We start from the raw sequence: 21,812 nt of genomic DNA, 5'->3' as shown, positions 1-21,812 counted from the left end.
TGATCACCGTGGTGAGGAGAGGGTGGGAGCTGATGTCGCCATTCATTTGGGGAAGTAAATGATTTCTGGGCCTCGGGGATACACAAAACGAACAGGGACACTGCTAGCCTCAGGAAATGAAGACTTCTGTGTGTCACAGGCTGCAAATTCCAGCAAAAAACAGATAGGTCAGTGTGTGACATGAAGAATGCAAAACTTTGCAACCACGGCAACTGGAAGGTGTGTGCAGCTGAAGGCACTGTGATTCAAGTTCATTAAACACAAGGAGACTGGTCCCCAGAACGGCGGGGTTGGGCTCTCTTCAAGTGTGAGCTTTAGTTTGGTGCGGACTTCACTTTTCAGAGTTCAGCCTGTGACTTCGCTGGTAACTCTTATGGGGAATGTATGACAGGAATCGAGGTTTTTAGATGTCACCTTCAAGGTGTAATGAGGCTGAGGTTAGGAGAAGGAGAGCTATAAACAGTGGTCCTTGAACTTAGCAGAGAGGTGTTTGGGGAGAAAAGAAGTGCCCTGTATTGGTGGAGACGAATGGCTTTGGAAAGGCTGCACTGTCTGATCAGGTGGTGTGGTGCTTGCACACTCAGTACCTAGCAAGGGAAAGCTTAGAAGCAAAGGAAGGGTTGGGAAATAAAATTATATATATATATATATATATATATATATATATATATATATATATATATAAAAGTTTTCATACATCTTACACATGTATTTCATATACATGCATATATGGGAAGACAGAGGGAACACGATGGTAGCACCACGATCTGTGGACATGAGCGTTTTCCTTATGTTTTGCTGCAGGGTGACGACTCGGATGAGGAAGACCTGTGCATCAGCAACAAATGGACTTTCCAGAGAACCAGCCGCAGGTGGTCCCGTGTGGATGACCTGCACACACTGTTCCCCGGGGCAGACAGAAACGGGTCCCCAGGAGGCCCTAGGATGAGAAACACGACCAGCAGTGAGAGTGTGCTTACGGACCTGAGTGAGCCAGAGGTCTGCTCCATTCACAGCGAAAGCAGTGGGGGCAGTGACAGCCGCAGCCAGTCGGGGCATCAGTGTGCCGACAACACGCTGGTGCTGGAGGGCACCCAGGTTAGCAGCAGCCTCCCACAGTCTCCCCGAGACAGTCTCAGCTACCCTTCTCACCCCAAGAATGAGAAACCGGCCAGGGCCAGGGCCAAATCGTTTTTGAAACGCATGGATACCCTTCGCACTAAGGGGGCACACGGGAGGCATAAGGGGTCAGGGCGGACAGGTGGCCTGGTCATCAGTGGGCCTGTGCTGCAGCAGGAGCCAGAGTCCTTTAAGGCCATGCAGCATGTTCAGATGCCCAATGGAGATGTGCAGACCTCACCCCCAGCTGCCTGCAGGAAAGGGCTTCCATGCTCCAGGAAGTCAAGTGGTGAGAGCAGCCCCTTGGAGAACAGCAGCCGAGTGAGCACTCCATGTACGAAGGAGCGCAAGTGCCACCATGAGGCCAACAAGCGTGGGGGCATGTACCTGGAGGACCTGGATGTGCTGGCAGGGACAGAGCTACCAGATACCTGGGACCAAAATCACAAGCATGGATTTCACTCTCAAGAGAACTTGGTGGTGCATATTCCCAAGGATCACAAACCAGGAACGTTCCCCAAGGCACTGTCTATAGAGAGTCTCTCACCCACAGACAACAGCAACGGGGTCAATTGGAGGACCGGGGGCATCTCCCTGGGCAGACAGCAGGGCCCGGGCATGAGGGAACCCAGGCTCATGGCATCCTGCCACAGAGCCAGCAGAGTCAGTATCTATGACAATGTCCCCGGCTCGCATCTGTACGCCAGCACAGGAGATCTGTTGGACTTGGAGAAAGATGGCCTCCTCCCACAGCTGGATGCCATTTTGCAGCATGTCAACGGCATCCAAGAGGTGGTAGATGACTGGTCAAAACATATCTTACCGGAACTGCAGAGTCACGATGTGTTGACAGGGGAGCCTGGTTTATCCCCATTTCCGTCTCCCAATCAGATCACTTTAGATTTTGAAGGCAACTCAGTCTCAGAAGGTCGGACAACACCCAGTGATGTGGAAAGGGATGGGACTTCTCTGAATGAATCGGAGGCAGCTGGGGTCAAAGAAAGAAGGGACTCTGGTGTGGGGGCCTCTCTGACTAGGCCAAACAGGTGGGTCACGTGCTATTACAACGTTATGATTCTTCTGTTTTGTGGTGGCTGTGCTTTTTTGTTGTTGTTTTTATTACTTTGTGTGTATGAGTGTTCGTAGTACCCTTGGAGATCAGAAGAGGGCATCAGATTCCCCCCCCCCCCCGAACTAGAGTTACAGATGTTTGTGAGCCACCATGTGTGTGGGTGCTGAGAATCTAACCCAGGTCCTCTGCAAGCGCATACAGTGCTTTTAGCTGTTGAGCCTTCTCACCTGCCCCTCTTTGGTTATCCCTTAACACAGATGGATAGACTGTGATCACCTGGGGCTGTTCTAAGTGCACACATGGTTAGGAATTATTATTTCAACAGAGGAGTTGTTTTTACAGGCAGAGAGACTGAATCCATGTTGGTGCACATTCATTTTTTTGGGGGGTGGGGGGTGTTGAGACAGGGTTTCTCTGTGTAGCTTTGGAGCCTATCCTGGCACTCGCTCTGGAGACCAGGCTGGCCTCGAACGCACAAAGATCCTCCTGCCTCTGCCTCCTGAGTGCTGGGATTAAAGGCGTGCACCACCAATGCCTGGCAGTACACATTCATTTTTGTTTGCACTTTATTTCAAACTTAGTTTTGGTCATGAAAATTCTAAACAAACACTGTAGATGGAGGGTCACAGACAAATGTGGCTCAGTCCCTGTGCACAGTTTTATTTATATTTCTATGAAATCTAAGGCATGTTTATGCCTTGTACCTGCTCCTGGCTGTTCAAGTTAACTGTTCACACAGCACACAAAGCTGATGTGCAGAAGCGCCCCAGGAAATGAACTGAGGGGCTCTGACTCCCATCATCCATGTGTGCCACCGGGGTTCCAGTGCCTGATACCTTCAGATGCCATCTCCACCACAAAGGACAGTGAGGAGGCAGGCATAAAAAAGTAGGAAATGCTGTACAACCTCACTGTTTGAGAATCTCCCTGGTGTATATTATATATATTCTCTCTCTCTCTCTCTCTCTCTCTCTCTCTCTCTCTCTCTCTCTCTCTCTCCCTCCCTCCCCATGCCTCCTGTTTTGTCTGTCTCTATCTCTTTGTCTATCTCTTCATGTCTCTGTCTCCATCTGTCTCTCCATCTGTCATCTTACTTTTTCTTTCTCTTTTTGTCATCTGTCACTTTTCCATACATACAGGTGCTCATGAATACACACACACACACACACACACACACACACCTGACTTAGCTACCCTGAACACTTTGGAATTGAATTTGAAAGTAAGCAGTCTTAAAAAAGGATTATGATATCACTTATTTAAATCCCACGATGAAATTACCAAAATATTCCCTATTCTGGGTTTACACAATGTGTTAAGCCCCGGGTCTGTCTTTGTTCCTTCTGCCCTGTGATTTTCTTGGTTCAGAAACTCCTGGGCAGTCATTTGTACCTAAGGGCTAGCTAGTTTGAGCTTCCCAGATACCATCAACTGAGTGACTGGCAGCTCTGACCATCTCTCTTCCAGGAGACTACGATGGAGTAGCTTCCAGCTCTCACACCAGCCTCAGCCATCTCCAGCCACCCTGCATATCAGCAGCCAGACTGCGGCTCAGCTGAACTTGTTCCAGCGCTTCTCGCTGCTTCGTCTCACAGCCATCATGGAGAAGTGCTCCATGTCCAACAAGCATGGCTGGACCTGGTACGTAGCACATACCAAGGGATCACATGTTCAGAGTTAAGTATGCAGTTGCAAAAAGCCTCCAGCGTTTATATTCGGGTGTCTGGAGAACTGAACACTGTCTGCATTTCCCTCTCCCGGAAACCACGGAGCCTTCTGCTTGTCATCTGCCCTCTGGGCAGCCAAGTTAGGCCTGCTGAAGCACGCGGGAAACACTGCTTTATTTGTACCTCTCAGTTGGTTTCCAGGGAAGGGAGTCGGGTTCTGAGACAGAAACAAGGGCAGCAAAGGGTGATAAACTGTGAAGAGAGGAATTAGAAATAAACCTGTCACAAAATATTGCTGGCAGTTTGTGGAGAAACATCTGTCATTGGGACCTTGTGGCCGGGTGCAGAACCCACCCCTTACAGCATTGATTCACTAATTCTTCAAGTACATTTCTGCTTCCACTGGCAAGTAAAAATGAGATTTTTGCAGTATACCTTTGGAATTAAGGAGTTGATGAAATCAATAGTGTATGCAGACTTACTGGGGATGAATGCATGAGTGGATTTGAAAAACATACAGCATTATGTCATATGTATAAAAGAATCAATGGTGTGTTTATAAAATTGTTCTCAAAGGTTATAAATTGTGTGATCAAATCAATGTATGCACGTGTATTAAAATCCCCTTTAAAATATAAAGCCAGCTCTAGAAAACTAAAGACATAGCCAACAAAATATGATTCATCTTGTCCCCCACTTCAGTTTCTTCAACCCCAACCAGATTTATTCTTTCTCTTGTAAGTTTTACACACAATTTGTTTTGTTCCATTGGGGAGTTTTAAGTGTTCTCCATATGAGAGCTGTTTCCAGTCACAATTAAATTGGAAAAGTGCCCACCACTCCCGACATGAAAAACAGAGCTACCAAGACAATTTGCTAATGTGAATCATATTGTTTAACAGAAATGACACGTAGACAAGGGCAGCTCATAGAGCACCCTGGACTGTGATTGACGTAGAGAAGGTTGATTCTGCCTTTGCCTCTGAGATATTCCAACCGGAGCTTGGCCTCCCTCTTGCTTGCTTCCACAGCCTCTCTGCACGGTGCGCCCCAGGGGCCTTGCATGACCTGGTTTCTGTGAATTCCAGGTCCGTTCCAAAGTTCATGAAGAGGATGAAGGTGCCTGACTACAAAGACAAGGCTGTCTTTGGTGTTCCTCTCATAGTCCATGTCCAGAGAACAGGACAGCCCCTGCCTCAGAGCATTCAACAAGCACTGAGGTATCTACGTAGCAACTGTCTGGATCAGGTAGAGTGGTAAATCCTAAACATGGGCTTGGGGTGAGGGGATGGTGGACTGGGTTGGGCCTTTCCAGTACAAGGCATACCTCACCAAAAGTAAACAGCACTAATATCTTCAATGCCAAGGTTTAACATGGCCAGGCTACATCCCTGTCTAGATTTGGACCACGTTCCCTCCTCGCCTACTTGAGTAACACTCTGGGTAATCAAAGGAAGTTGGTGTTAATAACTGGCATCTGTAATTTCTAATTTGCACTCCGTTGAACTTGGGAATCAAGCTGTGGACTGCACTACCTTTTAAATTACTAACCCGATGTTATTATTCACTCCAGGGCATTCTTTTATCACGGTTACACAGTTTCCGGATGAAAAAAAGATTTTAGTTCTGTGTTTCCCTTTATTAACTTCTCAAAGCAGCACAATGGGCAAAACAGATTTACTTATTTTTTTTTCAAAATTCACAAGTAAAATGTGAAAGGCACATCAGCTGAATTAAACAGCCCCTTGCCTGAGCGTTGCTGGGAAAGGTCACAGGAAGGAAACACTCCGATCAGTTTCTGCTTCCAGGACAGTTTGAGGGCTATGATGATGGTGGGCTCTGACCTAGCACAGAATGAGATCCATCCCATAATTTACAAAGCTCCTCCAAATTACCATCCACTCCTCTCTTCCATACTCTGCCCAAAATAATGACTGCCCCCTTGAGCAGCCATGCTTCCAGCGTTCCGTAGCCATCTTGGTTCGGCACACTCATGGATCGTGGAGGAAAACCCACAACAACCTTCTCAGCTGTGTTTTGTTGATTTACTCAGTGGGCAGGAAGGGGCTCAGCTATGTGAAATCAAAGATCTTGGCTGTTGACACTTGGAGCCATATCAAAACAGAGACCATACTTAAATCACAATGACGTCTTGATGAAGTGAATGCCATTTGCAAGTGTCTTTGGTTGAACTAGCTAGTGATCTCCTTAGGCTTTTATTATCTAGAGAATATGCAGATGCACAGTTTTGCATATTTTTATGTCATAGTACAGGACAGGTGGCTACTGTTTTGGATATTTGGGTAGATGGCTATTTTGTTTTCAACAAAATGTCTGGCATTTATTGTAGCAGCATAATAGAGCAAGCCAATGAATCTGGTTACTGATTTGTAATTTTTTTTCAGTAGTGGTTCCACCACAAATACACATATAATCAGAAAAAAAACTGAGAAAAAACTTAAATCTCTTTTCCAATGGCAAAGGTATTACAGCCATGCCCTCTGATACTACTTTATGGCCCCAGTTACATTTGGTTGGTTTGTTGGTACGTATCCAAGATTCTGTTTCATGGAGAGTACATAGCTTTGGATGCAAACACTTTTTCCAGGCCTCTGAGTTTTTGTAAAGGTGTATACAAGAACCCCCTCTTTCATGGTTTTCTCAAGAGTTCTTAACTCTTCCTGAAATCCTAAGGACAGTGTGCACCAAATGCATGGGCAACAAAATCACTCACAAGACAAGTGACAGACGCTAGGAACAACTAAAGGGAAGGCATTCCATCCACAATCGGGTCCCCAGTAGTAACTTATGTTTCAGACAAGTGTACCACGTGTTCTGTTCTCCTTGCCTCCCTTTTCCCCACTTACCAGAGGCAGTGTTAATACCCCGGTCTCCACAGTGAGGTCAACATCCCCTAAATCTACCTTCACTTTTCGTTGCTTTAGCCACTGCACCATGAGAAGGTTGTCCCCATTGGACTGGGTGTGACGCTGCCCTCCACTACAACCCTCATTGATAAATCCACTGTCAAGATTTTGTTGGCGACATTGGCCATTGTGTCATGGAATGCCCTTTCTGTGAGAATGAGAGGAAGAGCCCCCTCACCCCTGGCTTCAGTACTTGAGAGCCATGTGTTTCTTTTGGCCCACTAGCCTGGGTTTTGGATTGTAAACTCCAAGTTCATCTGACTGGGTGTGTTTTCCTCTCTGTACCGCCTGCCAGAGAGCTCAGAGCCAAATGTGCATTGTGCCTGTGGTAGATATTGGTACTTCTTTGGGACACAAATTCCTTGCAACCTCATTCCCAGCTTCAGTTACCCCCCCCCCTTTTTATTTTCCCTTCATTGTAATTCTCCTTTCTAATATCTTTCAGTGAATCTTTTGTAGATCATTATAAGTCATCTTCTTTCTTAAACCAGTTTGGATGTAAATAAACGAATTGAAATGCCACTGGATAGAAACCCCACCCCCACCCACCCCTGTCCCATAGATTCTTAGTGATGTCTGCACTGGAGTCACCCCTATGACTAATCTCATCTCCCTTCTGAAGCCAGAACTGTAGAGAGAAAAGTAAGTCTTAGGAAGAAAGGAAAATGGGCATTCAGCCCTACTACTGGCTTCTCCCTGGGATCAGTCTCCAAGAATCCCATAGTGGAAAAAATGTGTGCAGAGCTTTGCTGGGAAAAGCCCGCCAAGGACACAGATGAGCAATGTAGCCAGCAGGGAAGGCAGTGCTTCTCTTGGGTCAGTCGCAAGAAAACAGCTGGAGGGACATAGCTACTGTCCAACTTGACCCTGCAATGGCCCTACCTTGTGTCTGGCCCTCCCTTTGCATGTCACATATAGGGGAGCACAGAGACAGTGCCTCCAGGTGGCAGAGAGCTGACAGAAGAGCAGAAACAAGGAAAGCTAGAGACGCAAGAAGATGCCAAGAGAATCTGGAGGAGTGGGGAGGGGAGGCTGCCCTGGAGATCTAGTGCACACGAAAGCTAATGAACCCAAAGGGCAGGAGGCTGGGGGCTGGAGAGATGGCTCAGAGGTTAAGAGCACTGGCTGCTCTTCCAGAGGTCCTGAGTTCAGTTCCCAGCAACCACATGGTGGCTCACAACTATATGTAATGAGATCTGGTACCTCTTCTGGCCTGAAGGCACACATGCAGACAGAACACTGTATATTTAATAAATAAATATTAAAAAAAGAAAAGCCGGGCAGTGGTGGTGCACTCCTTAGTCCCAGCACTTGGGAGGCAGAGACAGGTGGATCTCTGTGAATTCAAGACCAGCCTGATCTACAAAAACTAGTTCCAGGACAGCCTCCAAAGTCACAGAGAAACCCTGTCTGGAAAAACAAAAAACAAAACAAAACAAAACAACAACAACAAAAAAAAAAAAAACAGAGCAGGAGGCAGGGCTAGGAAGGGGACAGGAAGCAGGTGCTCTTTCTCTGCCAATGGCATCTCACTGGAACTGAAAAGATTCGCTTCTGCACAGGGCCTTGCATGCTCAACCCAGGATTGTGGAAGACAAGAATTCCCCTCAAGCATCTTCCCTTAAGCTACATTCTATGGGAACCATCATCTGAATGCCTGGGGGCTCTGGCATTGAGCACAGTGTACAATTGTCGGGGTCCCTTCCCAAAGGCTAAACATTCCCCTGGAGTATCAGCACTCATCAGAGGGCCATCAGAGCACAGGGCCAGCACCTTACTTCTCTTCCTCCCCAGCGAGGTGCAGTTCATAGATGAGGAACCGCAGCGTATCCATCTTCACCCGTGCAGATGGCTGCAGATGAAATGAAGAGGTTTAGCCTTCAATTGTCAGCCATTTGTATTCAGACATGGCAGCCTAGAAGACTAGCCTTACTTTGTTGTGTGAGCTTTCATGGCTATCCTGAATCACCCCGTCCGATGCAACATAGGTCACCCCTGGCTCTTGCCTCGAAGCCCCTGCATCGAAAGACTAAGCCAACACTGCCCATCGCACTCCACTTATGACTCTCTCTGAATAAAACCAACCTTTCTTCATTAGCTGAGCCCATTTCTAAAGAAGTGGAAATGGACGTCCTGATAAACATCATTAAGCCCTGCAAGGATTAGCATAAACAGGATGCCAAGGCGGAGACTTAATAATATTTAGATGAATTTGAATTCTAATGCAGCACTCAGCGCCCAACCACTCCTTCTAATGGAGCCACAAGATTTAAAACCCTAATAACTCGAGGAAGACACTTCACACTCACTGGAAGTGTTCTCTACCTGCTGTCTGCTCATCACTTTGTCAGCTGACTCCCTGAGACACGATAAAGGATGAGCTGGGACCTTCTATATCAACTACTCCCAGAGCCCTTTAGGTAGCTGGGTTTAGGGATTGAAAACAAAAGCGAAAAAGAATATAAGTGACTCAAAGGGACACTCACTGCCCGTCCTGCCATTCAGTGGGGAGCTCACAGGCCAGAGAGCTGCTTGTGCAGTGGGTTTTTCACAGCTGAGCCCCGCCCACCTCCTACAGACTGGAGCATTGGAGATGCATTGACGGCACTTAAAGAGAAAGCCTGCTGTGTAATTTCTGGCACCCAGTACAACATGAAAATGTAGGATTCCTTGGTCAGTTTTTTTTTTCATAATTTTTAAAGATTTAGTCAGTTTTAATCTTATGTATATGATTGTTTTTGCCTGCATGTGCCAATGTGTACTATGCATGCCTGATGTCCACACAGGCCAGAAGAGGGTGTCCCTGGAAGTGGAGTTATGGATCATTGTGAGCCTCCATGTGGGTACTGGGAACTGAACCCAGGTCCTCTGCTCTAACCAGGTGCTCTAACCTCTGCGAAACCTCAAAACTGACAACAAAGCCTTCAAGAGACTGTGGGCCTCCACCCCGGGTACAACCACCCAGGTTGCCCACTCACTTGTGACAGACATAGAAGTGGAAGACATGTCACCCTACTTGACCTCACTCACAAGGACCTGGGTGGCCTCTCAACAGCAGGCACTTTCTGTTTTTTACTTGGAACACAGCAAAGCTTAGTGTTGGCAAAGCTGTTGGCAATTAGCTATCCTTCACAGGTAGATAGGAGACACCCTCCTTTTGGCTCAGCACTGCCACTTCTTTAGGAAAATAGTCTTCTTACTGTGTCCAGGTACTGCTGACTGCCACTAACAGAAAACCCAGTCCTCAGACTTCAGAGAATTCACCACCTCATTCACACTGAAACAGTGAGAGTCGGACAACAGAAATTCCTAGGCTAGGTCTGTTCATTTGTCAGCTCACCGATGTCTTCTTGAAGACTGCATTTCTTGGGCTTTCTTAGCTATTGTCCCTAGAATCTGATCTGGTTTTTTGAAGCTGCTTTGCCTTTTCTAAGTATAGGAAAGCAGTTTTTCTTCTAGGCTTCCAACACAACACACAGAACTCAGGAATGTCGCCCACATTCTATGGGGCATGGGTGGGGGAGCAAGAGGTCTTTTGTCAGAAGCGAAAGCAGAATGAATCAATTCTCTATGACCCTCCAAAAAAGCCTGCGAACTGGGAGAAGGGGCCCCTCAGAGCCTGCAGCTAGAGTGCCCCAGACAGATTTAAAATAATTGAAATCACAATGTTTTCTGAAAGGAGAAACTTGGGACCCAAACAACACAAAGAGAACATTGGGATGTCCATGTGTGCAGACTCCCAAAGAGCCACAGGACACAGTGGGCCCAAGGGGAGAGCTGGACCATAGCAGTGCAAGCATCCACTGATGTTTCTCTGCTAGGAGGGAAAACAATTAAATGAGGATAAAGAGTTGTGAGTCACGATTAAGGACACACCCTCAGGGTACTGCAAGCCTCCAAAGACCAGTGGAGCCCAGGTTTGAAGTGTGCACAGTTCAGAGCCTGCTTCCCAAGTCACAGACTCAAGGGTGTAAACAAATCGAAGCTGATCTCATGTCAACGAGCACCTGCTACCTATCTTGACTTCTTTTCTTTTTTCTTTTATCCCTACTGACCATGAATACTTTCTTCCTGTGCACTGTGCAGCAATTTGAAATCCTTGCCAGAGCAGGAAAAATAAATGTTCTCCGGATTCAGTGTGGAGAATCATCCAAAGATAGCTAAAGATGCATTTTCTAGACACTACAAACTTGGAACAAAGTAACTAGGACGTTAGATAGCAATCTGCCTGCATATCGGAGATAAGCCCTGGAATGCAAGGAGCTATTCCTAAGAATCTGTTTTTATGACCAAAGGATCTAGCAATGTTTAATTTCCCCTGTGGACATGCAGCTGACATGTACAAACTCTCTAATGGCTTAGAACTTGCCTCTTGTTCCTGTAGTTTGATGATGATGATGATGATGATACTGTTGCTTTCATTTCTAGCAACAAGTAAGAGACACCAGAGTTAGTATGGCAGCTATATACATGTGTTTCTCCAGGTATCTGAGAAAAAGAAAAGGCCGATCCCACTTGCCATTGAATGTCCAGCCTCTCGGGAACATCCCACCTTGTTCCACCTTGTTCCCAAAGAAATGCGCTAGTCTGTGTGTCACTGGGGAGCGAGGAGAATGGAGAGCAGAAACTGAGAGGCTGGTGGGGTGTTGGGAACTCCATGCTCATGTACCTAAGCCCAGGCAAGCTCAGCTGTGATTCAGATAGGGCAAGTCTGAGGTAGAGGACCCCTTAGAGGCACCTGAATTTTATCTATCTGGTTCCTCTCAGGATCTTCATTGTTCCATAAGGGCTCTGCTCACCTCATTTGTCCCTTTTAAGGTCCTTACCTTTTTGGTGTCTTATTGCTATGTGGCACAAGCAAGATGGTAGACACCAATAGTTAGTATAGGTAGTATAACATGCCTAGTATAACAAAAATTATGTTTTATTATGCTGGGGGTCATCACACAAGGTTCACAGTCTAAATACCTAACCACAGTCCTAAGTCTATCTCCCCAAGGTTGCTCACATATATGACGTATCTTAGCTGAAGGGCAGGTCCAGTCTCTAACAGAAGTCTCTGATTTGAGGGTCCTGATCAGGGGAGACTCTCCAGCAACAGGGCAGATCAAGGTGATGTTTCTGCAGAAGTGCAGAGCAGAGCATTGCTCTTGGTCTCTGCTTATAGACTGTCCAGTGGGTGTCATGTGATTCTAGGATGGTCTGGTTATCTTGGGTGAGTGATGTCACTGAGTTCTGGTTATCAGGTGCAGCCTTGGGTATAGTGGGGTTCCTAAGATGTTCTTACATATCTAAAAAAAACTTTTTTTGGCTTTTTGAGTCAGGGTTTCCCTGTGTAGCTTTGGAGCCTGTCCTGGAACTAGCTCTGTAGATCAGGCTGGTATGGAACTCACAGAGCTCCACCTGCCTCTGCCTCCAAAGTTCTAGCATGTGCCACCACCACCTGGCTAAAAGGCATTTGTTACTATGCTCATTACACTGTGTTTATCAGGCAGCAAGGGGTCTAACTGCTAAAGATGAAAGGCTGTGACGGGATGTAAGAAATGGGTCTGGGGTCTCCAGAAAATAGCCTCATAACCCATAGTCTTTAGCCAAGGTGAAAAGAAAAGATCAAGGTCTCCTTCCACAGGAGGGTGCACAGCTGCACTTAAGTGTGCACACACAGGCAGCAGTGGTCCATGCCTCTGAGTGCAGAGCTCAGCCTCACAGCTTATGCAATCAGCTGACTTAAAGCAATGCGGTTGATGGGTAGGACACAATTGTGAGCATTAGGTACAACCTGTGCACATACTTGGATTTCATGAAGTGTGACCCTGGAAGAATCGGGATTTCTACCAAGCAGCTTCTTCATGCTTTAAAAAAAATAGTTTTTTCTTATTTAACTGTCTGTTTCTTTTACATTTCCTACATATGATACTATAGACAAAAAGCCACCCAGGAATGAGCCATGTCCTGCCCCCATTGGTCATGTAAAGCTCCAGGCATAATGTGAAAAACACACGTCACAGATGCCAAGTATTTCGAAAAAGAAAATCAAATGAGGTACTCAGAATATGTGTGGAAAACATTTTGTTTTAGGAGCCCATTCCCCATAAACTCATTCCCCAAAGGGATGGATATGCCTACATCTCTGAGACACTTCCATTCTCTGAGCACATCATTTGACCAAAATTCACAGCATGGGGCAGATGAGGGGGACATTTCAAAATTCTCCCACAAAAGTTCAGATGTTAAGGGAAAAGAGATTTTTTTTTCTTCTCTGCTCACTAATGACTTCTAATATAAGAATGCCTTATACAGATATTTGTTGAAAAAATGAATACAATTACACCATCCATTGTTACAAAAGTTTACAACTCTCAAAGCAAATCCCATGCGTGTTTGCACATTCAGTTTCCACGGTAGCTCTGTGGGGTGAGATAATATTCATGTCTTTATTTGATAGAAGAGGGAGTCAATGCTTGGCTGTTACCTAAAGTAGCTATACTGGAAATTCAGAATTGTGAAGGTAGATGGAGTTCCAGCTCATCCAGTCCGGGCCCCAGGCCACCTCTTCACATACAGGGTCCCTACCCTGCTGAGGAAGAAGTTATGAGGAGAAAGGAGACCTAGCTTACACATCCCTGTGACTCATTTCAGGTGGGTCTTTTCCGAAAGTCAGGAGTGAAGTCTCGAATCCTTGCTCTACGCCAAATGAATGAGAACTTCCCTGAGAATGTGAGTTACGAAGACCAATCTGCATATGATGTGGCAGACATGGTGAAGCAGTTCTTCCGGGACCTCCCTGAGCCCCTGTTCACCAACAAGCTCAGCGAGACCTTCCTCCACATTTACCAGTGTAAGTAACAATAACACAGTATGCCCAACTGTCAAAGGATGGAATTTTCAAGATTTATATATTATGTATGTGTGTGTGTCTGCATGAGTGTATGTGTACCACATGAATGCAATGCTCATAGAGGCCAGAAGAGGGCAGTAGATACCCTGTAACTGGAGTTACAGAGATTTGTAAGCCACCATGTGGGCGCAGTTTCCCGCACCCAGCTCCTCTGTAAAAATAGTCAGCCTTTTAGCTGCTGGACCACATCCCCAGCCCGGTAAGAGATGGAATTTTAATTGTACAAATAGTTCTTGAACCTATGAAGAAGTGTATAAAAGTTACCTCTTCAGAAGTAGCCTTTGTATGTGTCTGGATATGCCTTCCCAATATCAGTATACACCTACTTAGTGCAGTCTCAAGCTAATTTCCCAATATATTTCCAATATATCTAAAACAAAAAAAGGATCCGAAAGAGAGAGAGAGAGAGAGAGAGAGAGAGAGAGAGAGAGAGAGAGAATGGTGTGTGTGTGTGTGTGTGTGTGTGTGTGTGTGTGTGTGTATTAAATCTAATTTTTGGAAGGTAAACATTCTCTGATACAAAATTTGATAGTAGATTCAAGGTCAAACGTCTTATAAAGACTGGAAACAAACAAGAAATCAGATGTATTTTAACTGGTGAAACGTAAGCATACCAAATCAAGGTTGTACCTTAATCCAGCTAGCTTCTATTTTCACTTAGAAGATTTGAGGTGACATTAAATCAGTAATTCTTTACAAAGCCACTATAGTTAACATAGTAATGAGAAGACCAACTGATTCCAAAGCCTATTCTACTAAATGTAGTTACAAAGGTAAGCATTAGATAGGGGATGCCAGTCTTTTCTCAGTAGGACCATGATATCATTACAAATTGGCAATGAGCATAATGGCCCAAGTATCAGTTTTTAGAGGGAAATGACTCTGGCCCACAGACTTTGATTTTTACTTCAAAATATGCCTCAAGTGGATCCTGAGATGGAATTGATCCAATCTGAAGATCCCTGCTATAGACACTGTGCCAAATGTGTTTAAGAAATGGATTACAAATTCAGGGAAGACTATAAGTACCACCTATCCAAACAGCATAAAGGAATGACACACTAAATAAATATTATTTTGTCAAAGTGAATAGGTTAAGCTGAATTAATGATACTGTAGCCCCCTCCAAAAATGCTCATGGTGGCATTGCTGGAAGAGGTCACACTCTGTTCTTTAATTGAACCTCCTTATGGATATAGTATTTACATTTCATCAGTCTTTGGATTGAAGTTGACACTATCTGTGGCTAAAGCTAAATTATTTCCAAGTGATAAATATGTTTTTGACTCTGGTCCAGACTTACAGCCAAGAAGCCAGACTGAAGAAGGGCTTCCTTCTATCCAAGCAGACATTTACAGAGGGCTGTGTTGCACTGCAGAGCTTAGACTGTGTGACACTCACTCACTGTCTGTTCTTAGGGATCTTAGGCTAGAGGAAGATGAGACCAGAGCATAAATGACTGCCATGCAGTTAGAGAGCATCGGTTAAAAAAAAAAAAGTCACAAAGACGGTCCTCAAAGGTTGGGGTGAGAATTGGGAACTTAGTGGAAAACAATGACAACTGGAAGTCATTATGAAGGAACACATTCTGGATGAAGCAAGGAGCTTGTGTCAAAAGTGTGCAGGGGATTTGTCCTGTACTACACCATGGGACACTGATAACCTAGGAGGCCAAGGCCACACAAAAGTAGCATTAAAAACTAAGACAAGGGTTTTATACTTGATCTGCTAAGAATTGAAGAACCATTGGGTATTGAAAGACTTAGTTACAATGCCCAAAGCAGAATCAATCTCTCACACACAAATAGTTATTTAACAATATGAACATTTTCTTAGTAAGTGTGACAAAAAGAAAAGTGAAATTAAACCATCCCAGTGTTGGCTAAATCCACAGTCTAGTGATGCTAGGACATCAATGCCTTTGCCACTCTAAGTGTACTTAAGGAGTATTTCAGTTTCGGTACAGTTGCTACAACTTACAGAATTACCACACTTCCATAAAGCCACACTCTGAGACAACCAGAGAGAGCCAAGCATCTCCTTGGGCATGTATCTCTTCTCATGGAGAACATGGACCTCACAAAAACTCCTATCATCATCACTGGTCTCATTAGCCTAAACTGGTTTCCAATGAACCTAAAGCAGTCAATGGAAAGAGGAACCAAGTGACCACTCTTGGTGTGAGCCAGGACCACCCTTGGTGTGAGCCAAGGTGGTTCATCCCTGGATCAGTGTGGTGGAGGAGGAGGATTCCCCTACCCCCCAGCAGCCCATAACCGAAAGGAGTGTGTATTTTTAGTGAAGAAGGGAAGGGAAGAAAGACTTTTCAGTTGGTCACAAGGGTGAAAATTCATCAGAACTGATTCTGGCTCTGGGAATCGGGACCTGCTGAATAACAGGAGCCAAATAGACAAGAACAGAAGCGTAGGGAACTGGCACACTCATGGGGTCCCAACAAATAGAATCCATGGGCAGGTATCCAAGCTGATACCAAGGTCCAGCTTCCTCCCAGTTCCCCGAAGTAGCTCTGTCTTCTGCTGTGTTACCCGCCCTTGCCTCTGACAGATGGTTAACTTGAGCACAGTGTGGTATGGGTCACTAAAAGGTCATAATCATACCAACATATAAGAGAGAGAGGGTGAGGGATCCGAGACAACCCTAAGGTCTTCAGGCTTGGTGGTGGAGGGGCAGGGAGCAGGGATCTGGGGGGGGAAGGACATAGAAACGGAAAGGAGAGAGAGAGTAGAGAGACAGCTGTTCAGTCAGGAGAGTATGATGGCTGTGAGGGACAGATCACCATCCACATGGTTATAAATTCTGTGGTACTCACAAAGACACATTTAAAGCTATCTCCCAAGAATCAAGAAAGAGGCTGGAATGTCCTATGTAACAAAATGTCCTGTGTAACAGAAAGTGTAGTATAATGGTGAACAAAGCCAATAGAATCCAGAACAAATGTACCTTCAGATAGACAAAGGAGCAGAGAAGAAGTAGAGATAGCATATGCACATGACCAGTGACTTTGGCCTGCTGAGGTTAGATAATGCTTACATACAGGAGACCTCTTCCCCAGCGGCCTTACAAGCAGTTCGGCGGTATGCAGTGATCTTTCATCATTGGTTTTACTGGTTTCAGCATTAGCAAGGGAGAAAACACCAGCTTCACTGTCACTAAGACACAAATGCTCTTCTCCAGAAAACCCAGTCACACATCTTTTGCCAATATGCAGTATACAGGGTGAACACGGAGCATGTGGTTACTCTTTCCAAGAAATGAAGGTTTGCTGGCCTTCTGCTAGAGAGGGCAAGGAGAGCCCAGCACAGACAGTTCGCAGGATGGTATATCCTCCAGCCTCCTGGGACCCAAACAGGAAGTTACACTGCATCACTAGCGCAGCCAGTGCCAACGTTTTTCTATCATGCACCTCAACAGGTATTAGATATCTGAGAGTGTGCTTTTTTTCTTTTATAATGCATCCAACACACAGTGGTGTAGAGTGAGATCGTGTGTACACTGTAAGGCACAACTGAAAGTTCAAGGGGTTGTCATGAGCACACTGCCCCACACCTCAGGAGAGCAAACACCCTGCTATGGAGACCTCTGATTCTGGGTGTGGTTCTTTAAGGAAGACAGCCAGACTCACCAACATGCTCCTGGCTGTGTCTTTGGAGCGATCCTAAATGATCATGAACCAAACATAGGCAGGAGGGCAGCAAAATACAATTTGTTGTGATTTTTCTGTTTTTCCACTTTGTGTTTTTGAGCTATTCACTTCTCAAGCCTATATAATCAAGGCCCACCACCTCCTCAAGAGCCAACTTCAAAGGGAGATTAAGATGTCATTCACTCCCCAGAACTGTAGGTCACCTGGTTCCTGTTCCCCAAGCACAACTCAAAGCCCATGATCCTAAGATCATCCAACAGGTGACACACTCACTGAGTGACTACTCAGTCAGTACCTTCTCCAAACTGAGCCCTGATGACTTGTAGGACAGGAAGGATCTACCATGCTTGCCTTGACTCCCTCGGGGTGGCCAAGAGCAAACAACTCACCCACTCATTACTCATGGTTCATTGTACCATGCCAGCAGCATGGCCTAGGGCTCTACTGTGGTGAGGAAAGGCCAGGTCTTTGTCCTTTTATCCAGTAACTTTCACAAGTGTGTCCCACCTAGCCGTGTATGTCTCTGGAATTGCCTGGCAAAGAGGGTGAGTAAGAGAGAAGCCAGGTTAACAGAGCCCCAATCCATTACCAACTTCCACTAAAAATAAACAATAAGATTGACAGAAGAGCCTGATGCTCACACCGGGTGGTGGCTTTGCTCTAAGTACCTTTGAGACACTCAGGTGGGTTCTGGAGTTTGCTGGGATGAGCTTTGATTTCCAGCTCTGCCCCTCAATGTGACTTCTCAGGTTAGCTACTATTGATGTCTCTGAGTTTCTTCTGTCTGTCCCCAGAAGGGGAGCTCATGCAATCTCACCTTCTGGCTTTTTCTGCTATCCCTCTAACAACCTGATGCCCACTTCTCTTCAGATGTCCCCAAAGAACAAAGGCTGCAGGCTGTGCAGGCAGCCATACTCCTGCTGGCGGATGAGAACAGGGAGGCCTTGCAGACACTCCTGTGCTTCCTCCACGACGTAGTGAACTTGGTGAAAGAGAACCAGATGACGCCCATGAATCTGGCCGTGTGTCTGGCCCCCTCCCTCTTTCACCTTAACTTAGCGAAGAAAGAAAGCTCACCAAGGTGAGTTTTCCTCATCATTGGCAGTCGTTCCCAAGCCAGGTCTCCCCGGCCAAGGTCCATTTTCTTTTTTTTTTTTCTTTTTTTTTTTTAAAGACTTATTTATTATCTACACAGTGTTCTGCATGTATGTCTGCAAGTCAGAAGAGAGCACCAGATTTCACTATAGATGGTTGTGAGCCACCATGTGGTTGCTGGAAATTGAACTCAGGACCTTTGGAGGAGCAGGCAGTGCTCTTAACCAATGAGCCATCTCTCCGGCCCCCAAGGTCCATTTTCTTAAGAAGTAAAATTAGACTGGTGGTACAGTTCTGACAGAAGACTACGAAGATCCCTCATTCCTGGGCTGGGGCACTTAGCATTACTGGGGTAATCCTGTGAACTTTATTGAGATCCAGAAAGCCCGAGAAGTTTTGTTTTATTGTATTTGAGCAGGAAGGAGAAGGAACATACATAAAAAGGAATTTTACAATTGTTGGTTTTAAAAGGCTCTATTAAAAAAAAAAAAAAAAAAAAAAAAAAAAAAAAAAAAAACAGAGCACAGGGACCTGCAGTTGAGTGGTTTCAAACGGAGGGGAAAAGATAATAATTTTTCCACCTATAGCTCTTCCTGTCTTTGTATTTTTCCATGGCTTTTGGTTGTGAGTTGTCAGCCTGCCAGCCTGCCTTGGAGCATCTAACGATGTGTGGTCATTGGCTTTTATTTGGAAAGGAGAAAGCCTGGGGTCTGGGCAGCATCTGGAGATAAACAGCAAACAGATGGGACAATCCCGGTATCCCAACACACTCCGGCTGGGGATCTGCTTAGCATATTCATATTCAATTACAGAGTCATCCAAAAGAAATACGCCACCGGGAAGCCAGATCTGAAGGACCTCAATGACAATCAAGCTGCAGCCCAGGGGCTCGCCCACATGATCACAGAATGCAACCGGCTCTTTGAGGTGAGGTCTTAGAACTAGTAGCAGGCTGGGAGTGAGTGGATGCTCGCTTAGGATTCTTATCTCTCTGCTCTCCATCTTACGATGACAACAGTGTGCAAGCTAGGCTTTGACAGCCACCATGATGACAGTTTTTCATGCAGACAGGTGAATTGTCTTCCTTTGTCAGGTTTAAGGCCCGTTGGCCAATTACATGACATTTGATTTTTACCTCAAGACTTGATTAGGGTCCTCCTCTGTCTCTCTATCTGTCTCTTTCTCTGTGTATGTGTATGCATGTGTGCTTGAGTATGACTGAGTAATCCTTGTCACTAGAATAATTGACAGCCTAAGACTACTGCCATACGTGCGTTAAAGAGGCAAGTGGATGGGACACCTGGCATACTCTCTATGGCAACATTGGCATTTGTCAGTGGGAGAGCTGTACTGCAAACCGTGAAGCCATGTCTGAGTCAGAGCTGTGTTTTCCCTCAGTGTGTCAATGTGTGTGAATGAGCGACGTTGTCTGCACCCACTCCTGCCAAATGGAATAAAAAGAAAAGAGGAACACATGATCAGGAAAGCTTCCCAGTGTTTTGAATAATAAGCATAAGCTCACAAGTCCTATTTGTGTTTCCTAACTTTAGGAAGGTCCCTCCCAGCCCTATACCTGATCTCAGAAGGACTACAGACCATGCTCGCCCTTGACTGTAGAGAGATAGCTTTGTCTCCTCTGTCAGCCTGAGGATTTCTTTAGCTCACTGAGTTGCTCTTTCATGCATTCACTGGCTTAGGTTCCATATGAGATGGTGCTCCAGTCCCGGAGCTCCTACCTGGAGGCTGAAATCCACACACCCAGCCTGGAAGACTTGGGAACACAGCTGGCAGAGAGCGGGGCAACTTTCCACACATACCTGGAGCATCTCATCCAAGGGCTCCAGAAAGAAGCACGGGAGAAATTCAAAGGATGGGTCACCTGTCCCAGCCCAGACAACACAGACCTTGCTTTCAAAAAGGTAAGACTTGCTTCGACTGCAGAATGTGTGCTTAACCATGGGATTTGGCACCTGTGAGAACAGGTAAGGCCCATGTGCCATTCAAAGGTCACGGACAGCAGTCTCATCGGAGCCTGGACGGCTGCGGGAATCCTGAGTCGGTCTGTGCCCCTTTTCTGTGCGATGCCAGGAAAATCAATGCCCCGTATTTTTCGCTAGCGAAAAGAAGGACTACATAAAAGTCAAGTGGAGTAGAGCAAGTCTGGCTCATGCCATTTGAGTGTGTTTGTGGCTATAGCTGTTTTGATTATCATTCCTGTCCTTATCAGCTTGAGGACTGAAGTATTTGCATTTTAAGTCTGGTTGCAGCATGACTGGCTGGCTCACTCTATATAACCAGCTATGGTTCCGAATGCCCAGCACAGCTGGGTAGGTCTGGGTGGTCCCGAGTCATCTCTTCAGCTCCTGCTCATGTTTTTGCCAAGGTGGGGGACGGGAATCCGCTGAAGCTGTGGAAGGCGTCTGTGGAGGTGGAGGCGCCACCCTCCGTGGTGTTGAATCGTGTGCTGAGGGAGCGCCACCTGTGGGATGAGGACTTCGTGCAGTGGAAAGTGGTGGAAACTTTGGACAGACAAACAGAAATCTACCAGTACGTGCTGAACAGCATGGCCCCACATCCCTCCAGAGACTTTGTGGTTCTCAGGTAAGCCTGACTCCATGGTGGTTGAGGTCCTGCTCCAAGGCAAGATGAGAGCTGCCACTGGAAGCACTTCTCCGAGTCGTCCCAGCCTGCACTGGGGCTCTAAGCTCACTCCCCTCCGACTTTGCTGCATTCATCAGTATCACAGCTGTGCCTGGGCTCTCTGATGGCCCCTCTCTTGTGGTGCACACAGTTTACTAGCCATGAATATCACTCACATCCTCAGAACAGAGGCCCAGAATAGCTGCTGTTCCTTGGTCCGGTTTGTCTGCCAAATTATGCAAATCAAAGCCATTTGGCTTTCCTCCTGGTTCTGTCTTTCTCTCTGGGGAAGAAAGCAGGTCTTCATGTTAGAGAACTTGAAGATGGAGTTGTATGTGACCTCACACATTTGCAACTAATTGCCATGCATGGAAATTACCGATAAGCCCTATGTCTACAGCTGAAATACTGTTTCTGGTGTGCTTAGGGTTTAGTAGTCCCAGACCCCTGCCCTTTGGCCTTGGAGTGGTATGCTTAGCCCATCCCAGGAAGTTTGCACAGCAGAAATGCACATTTCACCAGCAAGAGCAGGAGTTGGGGAAGAGTTAAGACCACGAACAAAATGTAATTAGAGCAATATATCCTTTTTATTAAAAACACGAATGAACAATCTCTTCTTCGGGGATCGGCAGTGTAAGAGGCTTCTCCAGAGAAATCCCCACGTGTATATTGCCTTCTGACGTGAACTCTGAGGGCAAACCAAAGCTAGTTGACTGTTCATAAGTCCTTT

General features: G+C 46.0%; 1 protein-coding gene across 7 annotated transcripts in view; it reads left to right on the top strand.

Moving 5' to 3' along the window:
• Stard13 (StAR related lipid transfer domain containing 13) overlaps positions 1 to 21,812 on the top strand; it is a 204,452-nt gene that overhangs the window by 176,694 nt on the left and 5,946 nt on the right. For 5 of the 7 annotated variants that reach the window (XM_027413756.2, XM_027413758.2, XM_027413760.2 and 2 more), the window contains 8 exons: positions 805 to 2,165; positions 3,659 to 3,832; positions 4,890 to 5,106; positions 13,425 to 13,623; positions 18,218 to 18,428; positions 19,255 to 19,369; positions 20,140 to 20,361; positions 20,826 to 21,043. In XM_027413756.2, the coding sequence (XP_027269557.1) occupies positions 805 to 2,165; positions 3,659 to 3,832; positions 4,890 to 5,106; positions 13,425 to 13,623; positions 18,218 to 18,428; positions 19,255 to 19,369; positions 20,140 to 20,361; positions 20,826 to 21,043 (2,717 nt within the window). The remainder of the gene's footprint in view (positions 1 to 804; positions 2,166 to 3,658; positions 3,833 to 4,889; positions 5,107 to 13,424; positions 13,624 to 18,217; positions 18,429 to 19,254; positions 19,370 to 20,139; positions 20,362 to 20,825; positions 21,044 to 21,812) is intronic. The other 2 variants (XM_027413757.2, XM_027413759.2) reach the window with 1 other exon arrangement.

This window comes from Cricetulus griseus, chromosome 4 (genome assembly GCF_003668045.3).
Source record: "Cricetulus griseus strain 17A/GY chromosome 4, alternate assembly CriGri-PICRH-1.0, whole genome shotgun sequence".
Classification (NCBI taxonomy): domain Eukaryota; kingdom Metazoa; phylum Chordata; class Mammalia; order Rodentia; family Cricetidae; genus Cricetulus; species Cricetulus griseus.
Note: the sequence above shows the minus strand (reverse complement) of the source record. Positions and strands in the feature narration are given on the sequence as shown.